This window comes from Felis catus, chromosome B4 (assembly GCF_018350175.1).
Source record: "Felis catus isolate Fca126 chromosome B4, F.catus_Fca126_mat1.0, whole genome shotgun sequence".
NCBI classification, from domain to species: Eukaryota; Metazoa; Chordata; class Mammalia; order Carnivora; family Felidae; genus Felis; species Felis catus.
Window position 1 is genome coordinate 74,191,577 of NC_058374.1, and position 23,724 is coordinate 74,215,300.

A 23,724-nucleotide genomic window follows, 5' to 3' on the forward strand; every position below is an offset into this window, starting at 1 on the left:
TTATAATTATAAAGTAAATATTCATTTGAAAAGAATCTGACCAGAGGCCACTTTTTCCAGAGCTATTTTCAATTATTTTATTTTTAGTAAAATTTTTAGAATCCCTTTTCAGTAATATCAGTAATATCCCAACATAAGGCCATAATTGCATTTCCAACAATGAATTGTAGTCATCGGCTTCTGTTTTTCCCTCACTGACTGTGAGCTTCTGAGCACAGAGAACATGCCTCAGTCGACCTTGTAGCTGGATGCCAAGCACTGTGCCTGGGTGTATCTAAGCGAAGGAAGAAAGGGAAATTAGCATGCATCAAAAATATGAAGCAACGTCTGCCTTCCTAGGCAAAGAAACTTCATGTTTAGCAATTTAGCAGTTAATATCTCTTAAAGTATTGGAACTTTTTCTTTATAAATAGAGTATGACCAGGTTTCAGACAGCCTTGAAAATAAAGCAAATTATTGCACCCACAATCCCACCATGCAAATATAGGAAGGGTTAGCATTTTGATTTAGAAAGAAAATAAAACTAGCAGTTAGAATTAATCTATAATGCACTTAAAAGCGTGCATTTTTTTGAAATATCTGGGTGTTTTCTTTAATTGACTCTGTTGTGGATAGCCCCATACAATGGTGTGCCTGGGTGCGCTGGTTGGTTAAGCGTCCGACTCTTGATATTGGCCCAGGTTATGATCTCATGGTCATGATCTCATGGTCTTGAGATCGAACCCTGCATTGGGCTCCGTGCTGAGTGTGGAGCCCTGCTTGGGATTCTCTCTCTCCCTCTGTCCCTGTCCCTCCCCAACTGGTGCATGTACATTCTCTCTCAAAATTTAAAAGAATTTTGAAAAATTAATTAATTAAAAAATAAAATGCAGATCATGAATGTGAAAGGAAGATCTACTCAGATCCTTCTGAGTGGGAAAGAGATGATGCTCCCAGCATTTTTGGAGTCTAGGATGGAGCTTCTTTATTTGCATAGTTTATGTCAACACAGATCGAGGAAAAGAAGTGTTGTCCCTCCTAAATAACTAAGTCAACTAACCCGGAACATGAAACATCTCAAATAGAGTTTTTGAGAGCTTCTCGCCTGGGATTTGACATAGCTATGTTCTTACACATGGTAACTGGGTGAACTGTGGTGAACTTGGCAATGGGACATTATTCAGCCTTTAGAAAGAAGGAAATCTTGTCACCTACAACAACATGGATGAACCTTGAGGACATCATGTTAAGTGAAAGGAGGCAGTCACGATAGACAAATACTGTGTGATTCCACTTGGGTGGGGTATCCAAAGCAGTCACATTCATAGAAAGAGAAAATCCAAAGGTGGTTGGTTGCCAGGGACTGTGGAGATCAGCAAAGTAGAGTCCTGCTTTAATGGATATAGAGTTTCAGATGTGCAACATGAAAATGCTCGTGCGACCCGTTGCACAACAGTGTTGTGAATATACTGAACACTACCGAACTGCACACTTACAAGTGGTTAAGATGGTAATAAAAAAGACAGAGAGAAAACTGGAATCAGAAAACTAAGCCAGTGGTTTGGAGTCTTCTAATTAAATTTGATTATTATTTAGAGGTAAGGGACACTGTTACATGAATTCAAAGCCCCATTCTCCTAGGATATTACATTACTCTTTGTGAAAAAGGTTTACAACCTTTTTTTTTGCCCCCCTGAAATTCATGAACTGTGACTCTGGGACTAGGAGACCGAGACTCAGGAGGCCTGATCCTTAGTCCAAGCTCAGTGGTTAGCCTGGCTGTGATTCAGGCAGTTGCTTGACCTCCCGGAGCCTCAACTTGGCCTAAGGCCCTGCCATCTTCCCCACTTCTCAGGTCTGTTCCTGCAGGGATAGGGGCACACCGGTTCACAGAGCTGTGCCATCAAATGGGGTATTTGTCAGTATTTACATTTTATTCAATGTCATTTAAAGCCTATTTTTTATAACTAAATTACTAACATAATTTACTAATTATTTTATATTACTAAAGCATGGATACATGTATACTAATTTCTAGAGTAAACTGAGCATTTACTTAGCACTTTGCTTATTCAGTCTCCTCTGCTGGATTTGGGCCAGAGAGGCTAAGTAACTTTCCCCAAATCACACAGCTCCCAGGTTTCAGACTTGAACTCAACCTTTCTGCCTACAAAGGCCCTGCTCTGAAACCACTAAGCTACACACCGGAGCAGGGTAGAAAACTTGCACAAAACATAAGAATTCCCAGAAAATTTGCAGACAATTTTAAGAAGTCCTCACAGGGGTGCCTGGGTGGCGCAGTCGGTTAAGCGTCCGACTTCGGCCAGGTCACGATCTCGCGGTCCGGGAGTTCGAGCCCCGCGTCAGGCTCTGGGCTGATGGCTCAGAGCCTGGAGCCTGTTTCCGATTCTGTGTCTCCCTCTCTCTCTGCCCCTCCCCCGTTCATGCTCTGTCTCTCTCTGTTCCAAAAATAAATAAACGTTGAAAAAAAAAATTAAAAAAAAAAGAAGTCCTCACAGAAAGAGGTCTTTTATAAATTCGCCTCTCATTCCATCCGTCCTGCTGAAACCACCAAGGTGGCTCTTCTCGACCTATAACCTCCCAAACTCCAATTCTAGCCTCACTCCTCAACAACACAGAGATTTGCAGGTACTGACTTAGTGCAGAACTGAATTCGGTTACTAAAGTGAATTTGTTACAAGTTTTAATCCAGTCTCAGAATTCTTAGTACACGATCAGAGAAAACTTTGCGCCTCAATAGAAACAAATTATTCGTATGTGACTGAAAGTGCTAAATGCAAGTGCCTTGAAGAGAAATTATCGAGAATATGCAGACTGTTGCAAGTCAGACAAAGAAAACGCATACTGTTTTGTGGTTTGCCAAATGTGATCCTTTTTTAAGGTAGCCACTCATAGATTTGAGCATAAACACACAGCAGTTTGTTGAAATACATGTATTTATAAGTACATATTCAGTGGGTTGATTTCGGGCCTGCTTGAAGCACTCCATTCCAAGAAGATAAGAAAAACCACAGTGTTCCTGGAAATAGAAAATGTGAATAAAATGATATCAGCTCATAGAAAGATTAGTTTACTTTTAAAATTTTTTTTAATGTTTATATATTTTTGAGACAGAGAGAGACGGAGCATGAACGGGGGAGGGGCAGAGAGAGAGGGAGACACAGAATCGGAAACAGGCTCCAGGCTCTGAGCCATCAGCCCAGAGCCCGACGCGGGGCTCGAACTCACGGACCGCAAGATCATGACCTGAGCTGAAGTCGGATGCTTAACCAACTGAGCCACCCAGGCGCCCCAAGATTAGTTTACTTTTAAAAGTTGCTTTTAATGTTTATATATTTTTTGAGAGAGAGACAGCATGAGTGGGGGAGGGGTAGAGAGGGAATCCCAAGCAGGCTCCACACCATCAGCACAGAGCCCAATGTGGGCTTGAACTCACAAACCACGAGATCATGACCTGAGCTGAAATCAAGAGTCAGTCCCTCAACCCACTGAGTGACCCAGGTGCCCCAAAAGATCAGTTTAAATTAATCTATGGCCGGAACTGTGAAAGAGCTGTTAATATTAAAAGAACATTATTTCTGTCCTGATATTCATAGTATTTTTCACTGTCTACAATACTTGGCTTTCATGGGTTTGCTTCTAAATAAATCATAGTTTAAAATACATTATAAACCTGTAATGGCCTATTAACATACATTAATAGAAACCAAAAGGCAAAACCTCATTCCCGACTAAATACAATTTTTGTCTACTCTGCTACCTGCAGCCCATGGGGCTAAAACAGACTAGAGAAAACCAAGCATCCATGCTGAGCACTCTCGGTTCAAATAGAGGCTCGCAGCCCCAAATGAGCCTCCATTCTTTGCGGTAATTACAGCCTCCGTCATCTCCCAGATGATGATTTCGTATCTTCTCCTCGATGCGCAAACCTCTCATAGCACCTGCCTCGGGTTCACGCTCAGCTGGTGACCTAGACTTTGCTGCCTATTTCACTGAGAAAATAGCAGTCAGGAAAACTTCCCAAGCTGGCGCCCCCACACCTACCCGTACTCCGGCATCACGCTCCTGTACTCAGCCTGATCTCTAATGTGTGCTCCTATCCAAGGCCAACCCGTCCACTTAGGCACTAGATCCCAACCCTTTCACCAACATTGCTCCAGTATTCCTCCTGCATCATCTAGTTTTCCCCATTTACTGACTCATTTCTATAAGGATATACACATACTATTACTGTTCACATCTCAAAAAGAAAGTTAAAAATCTCTTAACCATCCTTCCCCCTTCTTGGGGAAGAACAATTTTACTCTACCCGTTAAGATTCTCCTGGGTGGTATAAGAATGTTAAATGAACATGAGACAGATTAACGGGGTCTGGGGGAATTAGTTCCTACGTACAGAGGTGTCATAGATATGGGACCTAAGAACAGGCAGCTTTATACTTCCTAGACAAAGAAACATAAATTTACGAAGAACGGACAGGACAAAGAAAACGTCTGTTTGGGAATTGTCAGTTAGTCAGGAATCTAAACAGTATTGGGCCGAGGTAGTAAATTAGCAAAAGTAACAAGGTTTGTTTGTGTAGGCTTCTTCAACCTTGAGTTCCCTGTCTCTCATGATAAGGATGTCTCTCTTCCTCCTGGTGTAGGGAGCGTACCTTTCACATGGGAGATTTACGACCTGCTTTGCAGAGACGGAGGAGGGTCAGACTGTTTTTGTTACACTGGCTGTGTCTTAAATAATCTTAATTTAAAAAAGCATCATGCCATCGTGGCATATTTGGGGGCAACCTGCCCTGGGCTCCCACACTCTCCCGCTGACTTCTCATTCTTTGCTTCCCTTTATTTACAGTAAAACTCCTCCAGGGTGGTACTGTCTCCGATTCTTCTCTTATTTCTTTCTTACCCACTCCAATCAACCTTTGTCCATACTACTCAGTCAAGTCACCAATGTCCTACACTGTCCATACGCTATAGCCAGCTGTCAACTGTCCCGCTTGACTTATTGGCTGTCTCTGACACAGACACTCTCTCTCGAGTCCTCCCTTGAAACACGTTTTCCCCTTGGCTTCCAGAACCTCATACTCTCCTAGTTTTCTTCCCGTTTCACTGACTCTTCCTTCTCTGTGTCCTGTGTGAGTTCCTCCTCAGCTTCCTGACCGTCTACACCTAAAGTGCCCCAGGGTTCAATTCTCAGACCTCTTTTCTTCCCTATCTTCACCTTCAACACTGGTGACAGCATCCAGGCCAAACTGATATATCTCTGGCCTGGCCCTCTCCCCTCAACTCCAGACTAGTATATTCACATCCCCGTTCAACATCTCAATTTAGATGTGTATAAGGAATGCCGAACAAGCCCCAAATCGAACACTGGACCTCCACCCCCAAACCTGTTCTTCCTAAATTTTCTCCGTCTCAGCAAACAGCAACTCATCTTTCCTGTTGCTCAGGCCAAAAACCGCAGGGCTAGACTTGCCTTCTGTCCTTTTTTCTCACACCCCATCTTCTCTCCACAGCAAATCCTAGCATCTCCACCTTCGAAATAGATCTGGAGTCTGACCACTTCTCACTGCTCAGCTGATGTCACTCTGGTTCAAGCCTCACCTCCTGGATTATTTGATGACCTCTGAATTGGTCTCTCTGCTTCCACTCCTGCTCCACACAGTCCATAATAAGGTGGTGGACGTTTTCTGCTCAAACCCTTCGTGACGGCTCCCAAAGTAAACACCCAAGTCCTTTCCATGGCCCGCCATCTACCTCCCTTTCTTCTCTGACTCGATCTCTTGTGTCCGACTCACTTGTTCACTCTAAGCTCACACTCACCTCTTCATTGTTCTCTCTGCTCGGAGCTGCCTTCCCCCAGATTTCCACATGGGGTTTCCATCACCTCCCTCCAGACTTTGCTCAAATCTCATCTTCTCTGGGAGGCCTTCTCCAGACCACTGCTGGTCCCTTCTGCCCTTTCCAGGTGCCCAGCTGGGTCTCTGTAACAAAAGGCAGATTGATGAGAGAAGAGCACACAAATTAGCCTTCAGAAACAAATGACGCCCCCAAACAAGGTTAAGCCGGAGTGTTTTTTTTTACTCTGGGTTCGATGAAGACGGGTAGGACAAAGGGTACCAGCTAAGGGTGGTGAACTGGGGGAACTTACCCACAGCTGTTTGTTTGGATTCCTTGCTGAGTCCTGGTGTCTTCAGAGATAAGGATGTTACTTTCTTCCAGGTAAGGGGAGGGCACCGCTCCCAAGCAGGCTTTATGACCTGCTTTGGGGGCGGGGGGCGGGGGGGGGGGCGGTCATAGAGTCCTTCCAGCACCTGCCCTTTCACAAATTCCTTCAGCTTACACTATTCCGTATGAGGGAGTGCCATTCTGAGGTGATGTATCTGGAACCCTGTCACTACCCTGTTTAAAATTCCAACCCACAGGCCCCTGAATCTTCCCCATCCAACAATCACGTTCCTGTTCTACCTAACATATTATTTTACTTATGTTTTTTAGTTGTCTGCCTCCCCCCATCCCAAATGTCAACTCTATAGGGGCAAGGCTTTTATTATTTTTTTTTAATGCATTATTCACAGCTATATCTCTAGCACCGAGAACGGGGTCTACCACGGTATTCCTCCTGCATCATCTAGTTTTCCCCATTTACTGACTTATTTCTATAAGCATACAAACGTACTATCACTGCTCCCATCTTAAAAGAAAATTAAAAATCTCTTAACCAACTTTCCCCCTTGTTGGGGAAGAAAAATTTACAAAATTTACAAAGTCTACAAAATTAACCATGGGCCACGGTTAATGATGTGGGCATATTTTATTATACACTACTATATCCTTGGTGCTCTGGGTGTATTTTCTCATTTCACCATCACATCTATATAGTGGTTATTAACATTTTTTTAGTGTGTTAATGTTTTTTTTAATGTTTTATTTTGGGGAGAGAGAGAAAGACATTTCATGTGTTGATGTTTTTTTTAATGTTTTATTTTGGGGAGAGAGAGAGAGACAGCATGAGTGGGGGAAGGGCAGAAAGAGAGAGGCAGGCACAGAATCCGAAGCGGGCTCCGGGCTCTGAGCTCTGAGCTGTCAGCACAGAGCCTGACGCGGGGCTTGAACTCACAAACCGCGAGATCACGACCTGTGCCGAAGTCGGCCCTCAACCGACTGAACCACGCTGGTGCCCCTATGTAGCAGTTATTATTGTCGCTATTTGGTAGATGAGAAGATCAAGCCACAAGGAGTTCAGTGACTACCGATGTCATGCAGCCATAAATGACAGAATTAGTTTTCCAACTCAAGTCTGTGTGGGCCTCAGAGTCACTTCATTCACAGTATCGTAGCTCTGGTTTCAATTCACACTGTCAATACACATGCAGTTGCCGTATTCCAAATCCGTATCAAGGTTTAAGTGGTCCCCAGGCAGGGCACGAGGGCCCAAGTCAATTATAGTGCGACACCACAGGGAGGGCTTCGCCTAACTCCTTTAGAAGCTGTTGTGAGTCACAAGTTTTCCGTACCATTTCAAACATCTGGATGTTTGGAACAATCTGGGTGATCGGTTTACCAAAGCCTTTCTGCAGTTTAGCATCTGCTCCGAGTGGGTTTCGTATTCGTTCCAGACGTCTGCCTTAAGTAAAAAGGGAAGTTGACTCTTCAAGAAAGAAGGAAGGAAGAGAGAATAAAATACTTCCGAGAGATATAGGTTATCTGTATAGAATATTTCTGGTAGAATAGATAAGCCAGTGACCATATTGCTTCTGGAAGGAAGAATGAGGGATTAGGAAACCAGAAAGGGGGAGGGACTTCTTGCTCATACCACTTGTACCTTTTCAAGTTCTGTGCCATTAAATACCATCCGAAAATAGGCCGAATAATAACAGCAGGGCGCCCTTTCTGGCCTCCCGCTGAGAGGGCAGCCAAGAGGACACACTGTCATCATCGTGCCCCTGGGCTCTGAGCACCCCGTCAAGGTGACAGTCATTCAAGCTCTCTCCGGGCCTCGGCTTCACCATCTGCAAGGTGACCATCATAATTAAAGTTTGCCTTGCTTCACTAGCGGGGTCTGTTGTGAGATTCCAAGTGTAAAACCTTATTCACGTGTAAGTGATCACGGCTGTTTAGGAAAAGTGTGGTGGAGACGAACGCAAGCCAGCTCACCGAGCTACGGAACACGGAATGGGGCCAGAATAGCAACAGTAACTGTCTCCATAGATACGTTCTTGGAAGTGGGAAAATCTGTGGAAAAGCTGTTGTGTGGTCTCAAACAGTGTTATGTTAAATTCAAAGAGTAAAACGAGATTATCATTTGCACGGTGCCGGCTCTAGTCTTGGAATTAGGCCAGTTTGGGTCATCCTCCCTCGAGACCTCACAAGGGCTTTTCACCCTCACGGTGCACAGACTAGCTGGGCTTCACAGAACCGGAGCGGTTGAACACTCATTTATGGAAATAAACAACGGCAAACTTTCAGTTATAGGACATACTAGCCCGAATTGTAAATATCTAGATGCAGCCTTGCCTTGAGACACAATAACGATTGTAGTAGAAGTCATGGAAAAATGCAAGATAACTTGCTTTATGGCTACTGATAAGAGAATAAAAACAATGTGTAATGGATGCAGTTTTGAGCCACGCTTTGGGTCGTCAATGAAGTGAAGGGAAAATGGCATTTCTCAAGAAAAGGCTGCTAGGTTGTTTTATAGGCCAATTTACCTAAATAGCACGGTATTGATTTTTAATTGTTTTAAGTTTACTTATTTGAGAAAGAGAGCACACGAGAGCGAGCAGGGGAGGGGCAGAAAGAAAGGGAGGGAGAGAGAGAGAGAGAGAGAGAGAGAGAGAGAGAGAAGCCCAAGCAGGCTCTGCACTGACTATGCAGACATGGAACTCGAACTCATGAACCGTGAGAGCATGACCTGAGCCAAAATCAAGAGTCGGACGCCTAACTGACTGAACCACCTAGGCGCCTCTAACTAGCATAGTATTTAAAAAACTAACACAAACTAAGTGCACAGGGCACATATTTCTGGACTGTTCTGGAGCCCATTACTCTTGTTCATTAGTTATTTTATGCCACTGAGAAACGCTCTATCCTAAAGTGCTTATTAATACACCGATAAAAGGCTTCCGGTTTGGGGAAAAACTTTTTTAGAGCTTCGTGTCCTTCTTCTTCTTCTTTTCCGATTCGTTTCCTCCTTCTCTTTCATCTTGGTACCTGTAGGGAAGGGAATATTCCTCGGCCTTCAGATCACAGACAACAAAGCACTACGTGTATCTGACCAATCTAAAGACCGCTCTCCAGGTCCCTGCCGGTTTCCCGGCGGAACAGCAGAGGAGAAATCGGCAGGTCCTCGTGGGTCGGCCACTGGCTGAGCTTACTGGAGGCCTGTAGTTCTCCACAGTTCTGGGATGGGCTCTTCCACGCACAGGGCGGCGGGAGGGCGAAAGGAGAGGATGTGGAGGCGTTATGTCAACTAATGCAGCACACGAATGTGCATCACAAATCCATTTGAAGAGGGAACCGTCTGCTTCTTATCATCCCCTCCTGTTCTCTTTTCTCACTTCCCCTTCCTCTCCCCTCTTTCGGTCCTTCCCCACTCTGCCTTTTCAGCGGGGCGCAAGCTACAAGGCAGGAAGAACCGAGGGTCTGAGTTGTGAAAACAAAACAAAGTTTAAGAGTCAGTAAATACAAGCTACACCCAGATTACTGAGAAAAGTGAAATAAAAACCAGCTCAGAGCCAAATTCCGGGAAGATGCTGTATGTTGGACTGACTTCGTGTTTTCACATTTGTTGCCTTGAAGCTTTGGTCATTAGTCTTCCGGTTCCTAATACAAAAAAGTAAATGCTGACTCGTGTCATTGGCCTCAGATACCACCGGAAATGGCATCTTCTCCCCAGCCGCTGGCTCATAAGCATAGAAGCACCCAGGGGTGAGCTTATCTGCCTTCCAGCCCAGGCCTGGCCTTCTGATCTACAGCCGACAAAGGAGCCCGTCTAGGGAAGAGATCTCGGATCAACTGAGAGGTACATTTTCAAATCACCAGTTACTGTAATGAGTAAGTACTTTCCAGTTTTCCCATTTTATTTTAAGCATTAATTAGGATCCTCATTTCTTGGGCACTTACTGTAGGGAGGAATCACCGTCCTAACCCCCTTCACCCTACCCCCACTTAACTGGACAGCCCTGAAGAGACAACTGTTATTTTGTAATAAGAAAGATTTATGATCGATACACTACCCTATCTCTAAAAACGTACAGTAAAAAGAGACAGCCAGTTGTGAACAGGAGAAAGGATGTGAAGCATCGGCTGTCTGTGCAATCTTGTATGTTGTGGTTGACCACAAAGGCTTGGCATCAGTTTTGACTCCCAGCTCTGCTTTTTATAAAATAGACGACCTTGGGCAGACAACTTCATCTTCCAAACTTAATTTTTGAATGTGTAAAATGGAGAAAAATAAAATACCAATGTCACAGGTAACCGGGTAAAACACTTAGTATACTGGTGGAGTGGACACCGAGTGTTACTGAATAACAAGTGAAATTAGCATTTCTCAGTAATAAATTAAGTCCTTCATTTAACTGGAAAGCTCTCTTAACGAGTAACATCCCAACCCTTGAACATGCAGACGTGGCCCGAGAATAACAACAAGGAACATGTGCAAAGTTTACAGAGCATTGCATCTGATTTCCACAGTTAACCCTGGTGAGCGCAGAGCCGTTGACATGATTTGGTCACTGAGGGATGGAGAAGCCAAAAGCCCGGCTGAACGTGGCAGCAGGAAGGGAAGCTCACGGGTCCAAACTCGGAGCTGAAGGGAGGAAAACAGGACTTGAAAAAAGCCAGTGTCAGAGGGAGTTTGCCCGTTCCATTCTCCAGGCGAGCTTCTCTCCTCTTGGACCTTGTCTCTCTTCTGGTTCCAAGCCCTGCCGCTTAAAACTGGCAAAGGCCTTGGTCCCGCTGCTGCCAACACACGGAGCGGTGGGAACGCAGGTCTTCCAGATCCGTCTATAGCATGGTGTAGCTAGGGAGCAAGGCGGACGAGAGACTGACTCTTAGAATCCCATTTAATTCAACACCTGTTTTTCCCATAGAAACACTATTGCACTTAGTAATCAGACACCACATTGTTAATCATAACAGCAATAATAAAAGAATATCCAACTTAAAAGCTCTTTACAGGGCCCTGGGGTGGCTCAGTCGGTTAACCATCTAACTTTTGCTTTCAGCTCAGGTCATGATCTCATGGTTTGTAAGATCAAACGCTGCATTGGGAGCCTGCTTGGGATTCTCTCCCTCCCTCTCTCTCTCTCTCTCTCTCTGCCCCTTCTTCACTTGGTCTCTATCTCTCTCTCAAAGGACAAAAAAAAAAATTAAAAGCTCTTTCCTGTGGTCTCCTTAGGGGAGCACTGGAGGCCACTTCTCCCATCTGAATGCTGAAAACACAGGAGATGAAGTGAGCTCAGAGGTGGGAAACCCCAGCCTGCTGACTCAGCCTAACGTTCACATCACTGCTTAAAATGGCTCTTGCCGCCATTCCTGGAGACAGAACTTTCAGAATCCAAGCTGTTCATCTGTTGAAAGCAACTTAGTCTTTATTGGCCCCCCCATCACCCTTCCTTTCCAACCATGGGAAATTTTTATTCAAATACTGGTTAGAATCTGGAGTAGTCAGCATAAGTATAAAGAATTTCTAAGTACAAACAGAGCTTAGCACAGCACTGAGTTTTCCACTGACCCATTAGGAGGAGGAATTAACTATCAGTGAATGAAAGCTGAACTGAGTTAACTTCATCCCTGCTGTTTCCTCCTGGAAAAATTTAAAGCTGTGTACAAAACATTGCTTCGATTTGTTTTTCAACAGGGAATAAAAAGGAAAACGGTATGCAAATATTATTTTTCTAGATAAGACTATTTTTTCCTCTTAATTTCAACAAATATTTATAGCTGGGGTTAAAAGCTCAGGTTTTGGAGTCATAATTCCTCTTAAAGAAACAAAACAATATCTTTGGCTTATCTCATCAATCCGAAGATTCATTGGCAATGACAGACTAGTTATGCCTTTTCCTAGCTGCACCGTCTTGGGTGATTGACATAACCTCTCCAAGCCTCAGTTTCCTTATTCATAGAGTGAAGATAATAATAGTCCTTACCTCATGAGTGGGCCCGGCAGGCAGTAACTGCTCAATGAATGCTAACCATTATGCAGAGGGGTAGAACGGTGGCGTGAGACCCACCCTCCCGGACTGGGATATACTGGGGTAGTTAATTATAGTACAAAACAGAACCAAGGACTAAGTCAGGGCATCTATCAGAAGGAGGAGGGACTTTCCTGTCTGGGGAAAAAAGGGAGGCTTTCAGACAGAACTTCCTTGGAAACTGGATCTTAAGGCAGAAACAGAATTTCAGTAGAAGGGGTGCCTGGGGGGCTCAGTGGTTTAAGATTCCGACTTCAGCTCAGGTCATGACCTCAAGGTTCCTGGGTTCGAGCCCCACGTAGGGCTCTGTGCTGACAGCTCAGAGCCTGGAGCCTGCTTTGTATCCTATGTCTCCCTCACTCTCTCTCTCTCTGCCCCTCCCCCTCTTGTGCTCTGTCTCTCTTTCGCTCAAAAATAAATAATAATAGGGGCGCCTGGGTGGCGCAGTCGGTTGAGCGTCCGACTTCAGCCAGGTCACGATCTCGCGGTCCGGGAGTTCGAGCCCCGCGTCAGGCTCTAGGCTGACGGCTCAGAGCCTGGAGCCTGTTTCCGATTCTGTGTCTCCCTCTCTCTGACCCTCCCCCGTTCATGCTCTGTCTCTCTCTGTCCCAAAAATAAATAAACGTTGAAAAAAATAATAATAATAAACATTAAAAAATTAAAAAAAAAAGAATTTCAATAGAGGAGGGGGTTAGGGAGCACTGATGCCGAGCCACAGAGCAAACACGAAGAGGTGAGAAAAAGCTCAGAGTGTACACAGGCTCTAAAATTCATCCACAGGCATTGGGGAGCGGCACAGAAGGAAGGATCCTATCTTGGGTTAAAAAACAAAGTTTATAAATACAACATGTTGGGCTTATGCTAGCATACCAAATGAAAGTGAAGATACAAAATTCAAAAGCCTAGATGATCACATTTTATGTGAGAACACGGAAACTAAAAACCATGCCATTTTAGAAGTCTTCAAAAGTAAAAAGACACACTTTCTTTATTTCTTATGTTTATTCATTTTTGAGGAGAGAGAGAGAGGGAGGGAGGGAGGGAGGGACAGAGAGAGAGGGGGGACAGAGGATCTGAAGGGCAGACAGCAGTGAGCCAGATGTGGGGCTCGAACTCACGAACCATGAGATCATGGCCTGAGCTGAAGTTGGACGCTCAACCGACTGAGCCACCCAGGCGCCCCAAAGACACACTTTCTTAAGAATTAAGAATAATTTACGGAAAGTACAAGAGGTAATCATAAAATCTAAAACAGAGGTGAGCTCGATCGCTGTGCTCAGCTTCCCAAAATATATTGCAACACCCTTCTCCCTAAAGCATATCCTCAAGAATCCCATCTTATTTTTTAATGCCAGGACATAATTGAACGGTTCTCCTCCATCCAGGCTCTCATTCAAGGATTTTGAGGTTTCAGGAAGAGTGGAGACAGCCATACTCAGAGGCAGAGGTGATTTCCACCTGGTTGTCCCCAACCAATGTGGCAAGCCTCAATGATACATCATCAGCTCTCTGAAAATGCACAGCAAGAATATGCTGCCATCATTCCCACAAAGGATCTGATATTTACCTTTAGGAAGATTGTCCAAAGGTCACAAGAGAATTATCTTAAGAATTCAGCCATGGTTTGATGGTAGGATAAATTGGCGTCTAGAGAATTTGAAAGTGATAAGAGGCCCACAAAGAAGGTTACTCGTTGCCCCCTCCCCTTCCCCACCCCCTGGGAACTTCATTCCACTCACCTGAATGCGTCTGGAACTCAGGAGACAAGTTTGGGCTGGCTTAATTTATTGAGCACTTAAAAACGCGGTGGACCTCACGCTAGTGACTTCGTTCATTTAACCCTCACTTCTAAAGAGATTCGTGGTATTATTCTCGTTTTGCTGATGAGGGTTCTGGAGTGCAAAAAAATGACTTAAACGGCCCTGGGTCTCAGAGGCTCGTAAGCGGTGGAACCGGATATAAACCCGGGGAGCTGATTCCGAGCCCCCCTCTGAGCCACTGGGCTTTGCCGCAATTCAGGAGGCATCTGCATACAAATGGTGATTGATAAGGAGACTTGGATAATTTGTTTCCATCCGAAGTGGGACTTTTTCTGGTGGGGGGAAGGGTGCTGTGAATAATTGCGCTGGAAAAACAGGGGGCAAACCTGAACAGTTTGGGGCAAACAGAAATGTGAGAGTGGAGGGATTTACCCAGGGAAAGAGTGTTGAAGAAAAGAAGAAAGGAGCCCATTAGTAGGTCTTGAGAAAGACCAACAGTGGAGGAGTTGCCCGAGAAAGAGAAACTCACACCGGATCCTGGGGGAGGTGAGCCCGGATACTGGAGTGTCAGCCTGGGGCAGTTTTCCTCAGGGAGTCACCTGGGGCGCCCCCAAGACCCCAGGAGCTGGGAATACTTTGGGTGATAAGGCCCACGAGGTGGCCTTTAACAGGAGCGGCCGGGAAATCACTGGTGATTTACTGACCAACATTTCTTGGGTTTGGTGGAGTTGGAAGCCAAATGAAAGTAACAAGAGTGAGTGGGAGGTGAGGCCCCAGCCACAGCCCGTGCAAATAACCCGTTTCCAAAGTGGCCTTGGAGGGGAAGCAAAAGATAGGACTGTCCTGGAGGTGGAGTCAAAGAAGTTTCCTTTCTTTTTGAAAGCAAGAAACCAGAATGCGTTTAGTGCTTAAGGGAAGGAACCAGCCACAGGAGAGGGAAGAAAAAGTAGAATGCGTAATGACCCCCTCTCCAGGGGACAGCGTGGAGCAAAGTTCCTGAGCCGCCAGAGCTGAGGAATTACCTTTACACCTGAGCAGGTACAGCTGTGCCTCTGCGGGAGGAAGGGGGCACCGTGGGCTGGAGGGCTTGATGCGGGGGAACGGGAGCGAGGTGCCGTCTGCGGGCTCGGGTTTTCTCTGCCGTCCCAGCGGGGAGGGGTTGTTGTGCGCGCCAGGCGCTGTACTAGGCCCTTGACAAACAGTGACGTGATCTCTTTTCGTCTTCACGGCGGATCGGTGATCGGTAGGCGATCTACCTCACTTTACCTCCAGAGGAGGCGGTGGCTCAGAACGGTAGGCAGTCGGCCCCAGCGCACACGGCTGCTTGGGGCCAGAGTCCACGCCTGACTTGAGTGTCTCCAGGGAAGGGAAGGCCGGCTGCCTGTCTTTCCGTTATCTTTCGGTCTCAGGGTAATAAGAGGTAGGAAGTTAGCGAATACAGTTTAAATACTGATTGGAGACCGGAATGTGGAAGTTTGTCATAGACTGTACATGATTGAAATAGTGTGTTTGTTTATAGGGATTGCTTTGATATTTTTACCCTAGGAGATCCTTTCGTAAAACAGGAGTTGTTTCTTTTTCTTTTTTTTTTTTTTATGGGGTATTGAATAAGAGCTCCATAGTTTGTTTCGTTTTTATAGAAGTCACCTGCATATCAGGTATTATGAAGCCACCCTTCATTTGTAAAGGATGCTACCTGCATTTCGTTCTAAAATCCATAAGAAAATTTTATATTAGACTGTTCCCACAGGGAAAATACACTGCCTGGCGGATTTTTACACTTGGCCATTTTTACACTCTAAAAGTGTGTGAAATTCTTCTGTGGATACTTTATTGCAAAAGAATCCCAAATTTAAGATTGTGGCCCCAGGGGGATGGTGCTGATACACCTTGATTATGTCCGTGGTGAGTCCTGCCCCCACCAGGAAAACCTGCAACCCACTTCGTTGCCTGCCTTCCTTCTTCCTTCCTTCCTTTCACCGTTCACATTTATTTATTTTTGAGAGACAGAGTGTGAGCGGGGGAGAGGCAAAGAGAGAGGGAGACACAGAATCAGCCTCCAGGCTCCAGGCTGTCAGCACAGAGCCCAACGCGGGGGCCCAAACTCACGGACCCGAGATCATGACCTGAGCTGAAGTCAGACACTTAACCGACTGAGCCACTCAGCGCTCCACGTGGAGCCCACTTTGAAGATCACTATTCTAGGTTTCAGTTTTCCATTTCCGTCACTTGTGTTTGAGATTTTAGATGTGGCTATTCATTCCCTGAATAGCCAAGTAAGAAATATGGGCCATATAGGGATGGGGTAGAGGAACCTTGACAGTAGTTGGGGGATGTGAGTCACTTTGCAGAATGACAACTGTCACAGCCCCCTGATAGACACGGGTGATCTCCAATTTGTACTGAATTAATTAATGGGCTGCAGAGCTGAGGCCTATTTTAGAGGGGAAGTTATCTGGAGTGGGGGATTAGAATCCCAACTTTCTAGGGGCTGATATTTGCAAAGAATTTGCGTTCTTTACCATAGTAAATTATTTACCGTAATATTTCACAGTATTTTATGTATTTTTTAAAAATTTGCTCTCAGGGGCGCCTGGGTGTCTCAGACGGCTTCGGCTCAGGTCATGATCTCACGGTTTGTGGGTTTGAGCCCCGCATCGGGCTCTGTGCTGACAGTTTAGAGCCTGGAGCCTGCCTGGAGCCTGCTTCAGATTCAGTGTCCCCTCTCTCTCTGCCCCTCCCTCGCTCATTCTCTCTCTCACTCTCTCCCTCTCTGTCTCAAAAATAAATAAACATTCAAAAAAATTTAAAAAAGAAAGCATGGCACTAACTTATGATTTGAGGAATCATCATCAAACTCTTTAAAAAAAAAAAAGTTTTAATTTGACGTTGGAATCACACCTTGCAAGGATCACCCAAATACCTCCTCTCCCCCTCCTGACTCTTCCGTCTGGCTTTGGCGCTTCGTTTACATATATCCACTGTAGCCACTGGCACCTTCTACAATACTTGCCTTTCTGAGTCCGTTTCCTTTCCGCTCCTCTTGAGAGAAGAGACCGCCTTTTTATACCTAGTCCTTCCATTTAGCACAATAGCTGGTTCTCAGAGAACTTTACTGAATGAATGAATGAGTGAATGAATCTATCTGTAAAACAGCTACCAAAACTAATAAGGGAGTTGAGCACATTTGAAGCACATTTTTAGCCTAGGCTAGAAAGCCCCCAAATCTGTTTTCAACTCCCTTTTTTGTTTCATTTTTTTTATAAATAAAAACTTTGAAATTGGAACGTACCAGCTTTTTTTTTTTTTTTTTTTTTTAGAACAGAGAAGATTTAACTCTCAAGTTTTCTTCCTTCACTACCTCCACCCCCCAGAAGTCACTTTTGTTTTTGTTAGGTTTTGTTTTTAATGCTTGGTATCTCAGTTTAAATGATTCTTTCCCAGGGCGAGAATCCGAAGGGTGTCTGATTTGCTACTCCTGTTACAGCGGTGGCGCTCTTGATCAAGAATTTCATGAATTTCCTTTCAGTTTAGCTTCTGACTGGAGTGCTCTTTCCCAGTCATTTTCTCCCCCCCTTCTTCTCCACAGTCTGATCTGCTCACAGGCTCCATTTGCAGAAGGACGATGAGAAATTCCCAGGGAGACGTTTTGCCCAGTGTTGACGCTGAACCCTTGTAGCTGCATTTGGGTGGGTTAAGTTCACTGGTGGGGACAGAGGGCAGCCAGAATTCCTCAAACACTGTGAGAGGCCTGGGAGTCTGCAGAATTTTGTTTTGGTTGTTCTGAAATCCAGGTCACTTAAATTTTTGCGTGTCTTTTGGTTGAGGTCAAGGGATGGGATGAAATATGTATGTATACTCTCACTCACAGCCCCCCAGCCCCTGAGTACGCATAAACCACCTTTCTCCGGGCTGGAAGAGGAAATAGTTGCCTGCCTTTGCATAAAGACCTACCAAGGCACTCTTCTCTCCTGTCTTCAAATATCTCCGGGACATGGGCCAAGATCTTGTATTCGCACCAGCCCGCAGGGCATTCTGTTGTAAAGGATGCAGGGCATTCTGTTGTAAAGGATGTCTCCTACCGAGAGACCAGAGACCGACTTTGGAGTTCATGGCTTTAAATTTTAGCTCCATCAGATCACATAGGAATATCCTTCCCTGTAAAACAGAACTAATAAAAATTATCTCATAAATGGGATTACATTTGTAAAGCTACTGGCATCCAGTAGCCACTCAACAAACACAGATTTTTGCTTTTCTTCAAATTCTTTCACTTAGGTCATATCATTTGCTCTTCACAGAACCCTGCTGGGCAAATGGCACACGTTCTGTAAGCACCCCCCACCCTTTTCATAGATGATTAACCTGGTGTTTTGACACTTGCTCAGTAATAATAATAACAATGAACTCTTATCCATGCTTGCTACTTGTCGGGCATTGTTCTAACCATTTTACATTTAGTCCTCACAAGTCTATGAAGTGAGCGCTAAAAGTCCCATTTCACAGATGAGGACCATTAAGGCAGTGAAAGGCTACGTCATTGCCCAAGGACAAAGAGCTGGCGAATAGAATAGTTGAGATTCAAACCCAAGTAGTGTTGTTCCGAAAGAAGTGCTCTTCACCAGTATACTTCAGTGCCCCTCTTTCCCACGGTTTTTAACTAGTAGATTGGATTCCCATCTGTGAGTCCCAAGTCTAGAGCACACTTCAGACTCAGAGGAGGAATGCATTAGGTCCAGTAAACAAAATACCCTCCTGGAGACAGCACCAGGTTATCCGATCTGCCAGCCGGGACTAGGCACACAGTAGGACCAGAGAGCCAGCCCAGGGAAGGTGCACACAGCCGAGCAGCATGAGAAGCTGAGACGCCCTGGAAGGAGATTTCCCTCTTCACTTTGCCCTTTAGAGACTGGGGTCTAGGGCAAAGGAGGACTATTTGTTCACAGAGACCCTGAAGGTCCACAGCACCTGTTCATTCAATGGTACTTAGCGCTCTTTGTATTGTACTTAGCCGTGAATAGTTCTGAAGGGCTCCTGAAGGGCGTGACCAGGTTTTACTCATTTTTCTACCCTCCATGTGGAGCCCATAGTAGGTACTTAACAAGTGTGAGCTGGATGAATAAATGGTTGCAAACCAAGGAACATCCCTGAGCCCCAAAGGGATTTGGGGTTTGCTTTATGTTTTATTTTGTTGCACCGCAATGAACTACATCTCATTTTTAAACTTTTTTTTCTGATAGCGAAAACATTTAAATGAAGATTCTTTGGGGACAAATAAGCCAATATTTTCAACTCTTCTCTTAGGGCAACTCTTTTATATTCTACCCATTTTCATGTTTTTATGTTTGTACATTACCCATTTAAAACCACAAATAGTATGACTTTTAGAAACTGAATGTGTGATTTAATAATAGCCATCCACCCCCACCTATTAAAATGCTTCCTAATGCATAAAAGCCTACAAATATCAAGCCACAATGGATTTTATTGACTTCTGTGTAAGTGTATGAAGTGGATGCCATGTTCCTCTCCATCTGAGATTTGTTGGTAATATTGGACTGTGTTTCTCCCTTGTAATCATTAACGGGCATGGTTGTAAATGGCAGCTTTAAAACAAACGTAAACTGGGGCGCCTGGGTGGCTCAGTCGGTTAAGCGTCCGACTTCGGCTCAGGTCACGATCTCGCGGTCCGCGGGTTCGAGCCCCGCGTCGGGCTCTGGGCTGATGGCTCGGAGCCTGGAGCCTGCTTCCGATTCTGTGTTTCCCTCTCTCTCTGCCCCTCCCCCGTTCATGCTGTGTCTCTCTCTGTCTGAAAAATAAATAAACGTTAAAAAAAAAAATAAACATAAACTGAAGTTTTGAAGATGAGTTTCACAACTCTTAACATTTTATTCAATGTGCTGAGGAGGAAAAACTTTTCTTCTACCCTCTTAGGTTCAGTATCCGGGGCCCTGTGAATTAAACAGAGACAGGTTAAAAGGAGAAAAAGCACACCATTTTTGTTAATATTTATGTGCACAAGAGTTCACCAAAAAGAAATGAAACTCAAAGAAGCAGATTCGGGGGCTTACATATTATTTTAACAAAGGCAAAGGGGCTTGGGCTTCATGGGATGATGAATTGTGGGGAAGAACTCAGAAATATATAGGGGGACTAATGGAAAATCGGGGCTATTTTAGTAAAGTCTCTTTATGCAAACTCATCTTGGTGTTGACAACTCCCTGTCTTCTTCCTTGACTCTTCTCTCCCTGGTGGGGGAAGGATCACCTGCGCCAAAGGGAAATTTGTACACTGCTTTTAAGCAAATAAGGGAAGTTCTGAGAACACTTCCTATGTCTGTTGATTCTTAGTTGCTTTCAGCTCAAAATAATCCTTACACCAAAATGGCATCTTTGGGGATGGTGTATTCTGATCTGCTTCCTACGGAAAGTAAAGAATATTACAGCTGAAACGTGTGCATTACTTCCAATGTTACTGCCTTTTTCACAAGTCCTATTTGCAAAACAAAAACAAAAACAAAAAAACCGCACACACACACAAACAAAAATCCAGCAGCTTCCTTGTTAAGGAAATCTGTTTTGATATGTTTTCTGACCTGTACTTTTCTGTTGTTTGTGGCATTTCCGTGAGTTCTTTTTAAATTATTAAAAGTAAGGTACAATTATATAAAGTCTATTTACAAAAAAGGGGAGAAGGCAAGTCATCCATAGCCGGACCTTTTCTATTACGAACTACGCTTTTGCATATTTTCTTCCAGTGTTATCTACATGCTATAGTTGGAGTGAGGCAGGGCATGGAACATATCACCACAGGCTCTGTGCTGTTGCTCGCTCACCGTGCTCATTACTGAGCAGCTGCAGGGTTGACCTCAGCACTCTTCAGTCCTCAGACACCTGAGCTGCCTGCCCAGGGGCAGTCTGACTTCTAGCCAGGGGACGAGGGCCTGTGGGGTTGGCCGCTTCTGGCCCGGTGGAACTTGGGCCTCCAAGAGCCGCTGCAGAGGCTCACAGGTTAAGGTGAAGCCTGGCCGATGGGCTTATGGCTCCGGGCTCCCTTCTTGCTCTCTTCCCACTGCCAGGCTGAGGGGAGTGGACTTCCCAGGCCAACCCTCCATCCCCTTGCCTGGGTCTTGCCACACGAGGGCCCTCCCAGGGTGGGTCCCTCCCAGCCACTCTCTCCTTCTGTCCTAGCAACCTGAAGACCTCCCGCGTGGAGAGGAAAGACCTAGGCAGCGCACCATGGCCGTCACGGCCCACCTGCTGCCTGCCGACGTGCAGCAGCTGCTCCACAACAAGTTCGTGGTCATCCTGGGAGACTCTGTCCAAAGGGCCGTGTACAAGGACCTGGTGCTCCTGCTGCAGAAGGACCTCCTGCTCACTCCCACCCAGCTCAAGGCCAAGGGGGAGGAGAGCTTTGAACGGGACAAGCTGGTGGACGGAGGCCAGCGGGGCCCCATGCACAACGGCACCCAGTACCGGGAGGTCCGCCAGTTCTGCTCCGACCACCACCTGGTGCGCTTCTACTTCCTGACGCGCGTGTACTCCAGCTACCTCGAGGCCATCCTGCAAGAGCTGCAGTCCAGCCAGCACGGCCCCCCGGACGTGATCATCATGAACTCCTGCCTCTGGGACCTCTCCAGGTACGGTCCGGACTCCTGGAAGAGCTACCTGGAGAACCTGGAGAGCCTGTTCGAGCGCCTGGGCCAGGTTCTGCCCGAGTCGTGCCTCCTGGTGTGGAACACAGCCATGCCCGTGGGCAAGAAGATCACCGCGGGCTTCCTCCCGCCGGAGCACCGGCCTGAGGATTCCTCCCTGAGAGACAGAGTCATCGCGGCCAACTTCCACAGCTCTGTGGAAGCGAAGAAACACGGCTTCGATGTGCTGGACTTGCACTTCCACTTCCGCCACGCGGGGCGCCACCTGCAGCGGGACGGAGTGCACTGGGACCAGCTCGCGCACCGCCACCTCTCCCAGCTGCTGCTGGCCCACGTGGCCGACGCCTGGGGCGTGGATCTGCCCCGGCGGTACCCGGTGGGCCCCTGGATCCGGGATGGCCCCGCGAGGCCCGGACCCGGCCGGGGAGTTGAGCGGCAGCCCCAGGCCAGCCCAGATCAACCGTCCTTGCCTCCTGCCGGGTACCGCCCCCTGCTCCCACTTCCCCATCTACCCCCGCCCCCGCCTCCCCTCCTGCCCTTGCCCCCACATCCTCGCCCTTTTCCCTTTCACCCTGTGATGACCAGATTCCTGTTCGGTCCCCGAGATCACTTTTCTGCCTCAGACCATCCTTTCCAGTCCGATCAGTTCTCCTCAAACCATTTCCATTCAGATGTCCCCTCACCTACCCAGACAGGATTTTCCTTTGAAGATGATCCCCAGCCACCCAGGCCCCCTTTCCCCACACCCTACCTGCAGCGGGCCCCTGTGGTTCATAGGGGGTTTCCCCGGCATCTACCTCGTGGCCCCTATGTGCCCTGGGGTCGGCGGCCCAGATCTTCCAAGAGACAGGCCCCATCCCACCCACAGCCAAGGCCTCAATAAACTGACTTGGGGGCCTTACTCCTCATGGTGGACATGGACTGGGCAGATCATCTGACTCTCCTGAAACAGCCTGACCTTGTTAACAGAAGCCTTTGGTCCCTGCTTGGACTTCTTTTTGGTCATTGCTGTTACTAATAATGGCCTAGAAGAGCCCTTCAACCATTTTTGTTGGCTGTGGCCTTTTCCTCCAATCGCTGGCGGTGACCAAGCATTATTCCTGCCTCTCCACTCCCTGTCCTCTTTGTCTTTTTTGTAAACCTAAAATTGAAATAAAGAAGTAGTTTCACAAAAGTAGTTGTAGATTTTGCGTGTGTCTGTATGTAATGGTGCCACCCCTTTCCATTAAATAATTAGCTTAAAAAGCAAGGACGGTATCTGTTGACTTGAGTGTTTATGGCATCTACTTGACAAACTATTCAGAGTGGAATTTGTCTAAAATCATTCTGAGGCTTTCCATAAAATAGACCTGATTCCTTACGAATAAGCAGAAGAACTTTAATTTTTTGTGGTCTTTTCCAGAGATTCTCAAAGACTCATTGAATTTTAAAACTGGGAAGACTGGGGGCGCCTGGGTGGCTCAGTCGGTTAAGCGGCCGACCGGCTCAGATCATGATCTCGCAGTCCATGAGTTAGAGCCCTGTTTCGGGCTCTGTGCTGACAGCTCAGAGCCTGGAGCCTGTTTCAGATTCTGTCTCCCTCTCTCATCCTCCCCCGTTCATGCTCTGTCTCTCTCTGTCTCAAAAATAAATAAACGTTAAAAAAAATTTTTTTAAATAAAAAATAAAACTGGGAAGACTGAATATATAATATTTAACGCAAACAAGGTAACTGCAGCTAAGCATGGTGAGTAACTTGTTCTAGGTCACGCAAGAGCCCTCATCCACCAGTCTTTCCTACTTTATGGTATAACTTTCAAACCACAGGACTAATTTATACCAACTAATACCAAACCAAGAAGGACAGGTTACCAAACATGGTCCTTCTATGAAAATGATGGTGAAAACCCCTCATAGCTCCATAACTCCAGAAGTTTATTGGTTAGGTGTGCAATGAATTACATACGTACACTAGAGTGGATGGCGTGCTTGTGACTTTATGATTTTTTGGACAGTCTTGAGTTCACGACTTGAGAAAATTAGAAAAAAGTAAGTTGCATTCAATGGCAATGTCTATCGCCATCATAGAATAAAACTACCAGTGGGAAGGGAACACGCAGGACACGACTTGGACAGAT

The 23,724-nt window shown here is 45.9% G+C and overlaps 1 protein-coding gene and 2 long non-coding RNA genes across 5 annotated transcripts; 1 reads left to right on the forward strand and 2 right to left on the reverse strand.

Moving 5' to 3' along the window:
* Window positions 1–61: 61 nt before the first annotated feature.
* On the reverse strand, window positions 62–6,974 carry LOC111561356. Its single transcript, XR_002743868.2, has 3 exons — window positions 6,148–6,974; window positions 5,820–5,980; window positions 62–274 (listed from the first exon to the last, which is right to left on the reverse strand). It is a non-coding gene; the product is annotated as an uncharacterized LOC111561356 (long non-coding RNA).
* Window positions 6,975–9,023: 2,049 nt separating this feature from the next.
* Window positions 9,024–22,784, forward strand: PCED1B (PC-esterase domain containing 1B). Of its 2 annotated transcripts, XM_045061674.1 has the most exons (3): window positions 14,219–14,499; window positions 14,837–14,991; window positions 21,144–22,784. In XM_045061674.1, exon 3 carries the CDS (start codon window positions 21,192–21,194, stop codon window positions 22,488–22,490), a length of 1,299 nt encoding a protein of 432 aa, XP_044917609.1. In that variant the 5' UTR covers window positions 14,219–14,499; window positions 14,837–14,991; window positions 21,144–21,191; the 3' UTR covers window positions 22,491–22,784. The 2 variants fall into 2 exon arrangements, with proteins under 2 accessions (XP_019690405.2, XP_044917609.1); XM_019834846.3 differs by lacking the exons at window positions 14,219–14,499; window positions 14,837–14,991 and adding an exon at window positions 9,024–10,052.
* LOC109501552 lies at window positions 10,058–15,650 on the reverse strand. Of its 2 annotated transcripts, none has more exons than XR_006600681.1 (3): window positions 14,976–15,650; window positions 13,933–14,285; window positions 10,058–11,019 (listed from the first exon to the last, which is right to left on the reverse strand). It is a non-coding gene; the product is annotated as an uncharacterized LOC109501552 (long non-coding RNA). The 2 variants fall into 2 exon arrangements; XR_002159686.2 differs by having other exon boundaries at window positions 13,933–14,219; window positions 14,976–15,643.
* Window positions 22,785–23,724: the final 940 nt, after the last annotated feature.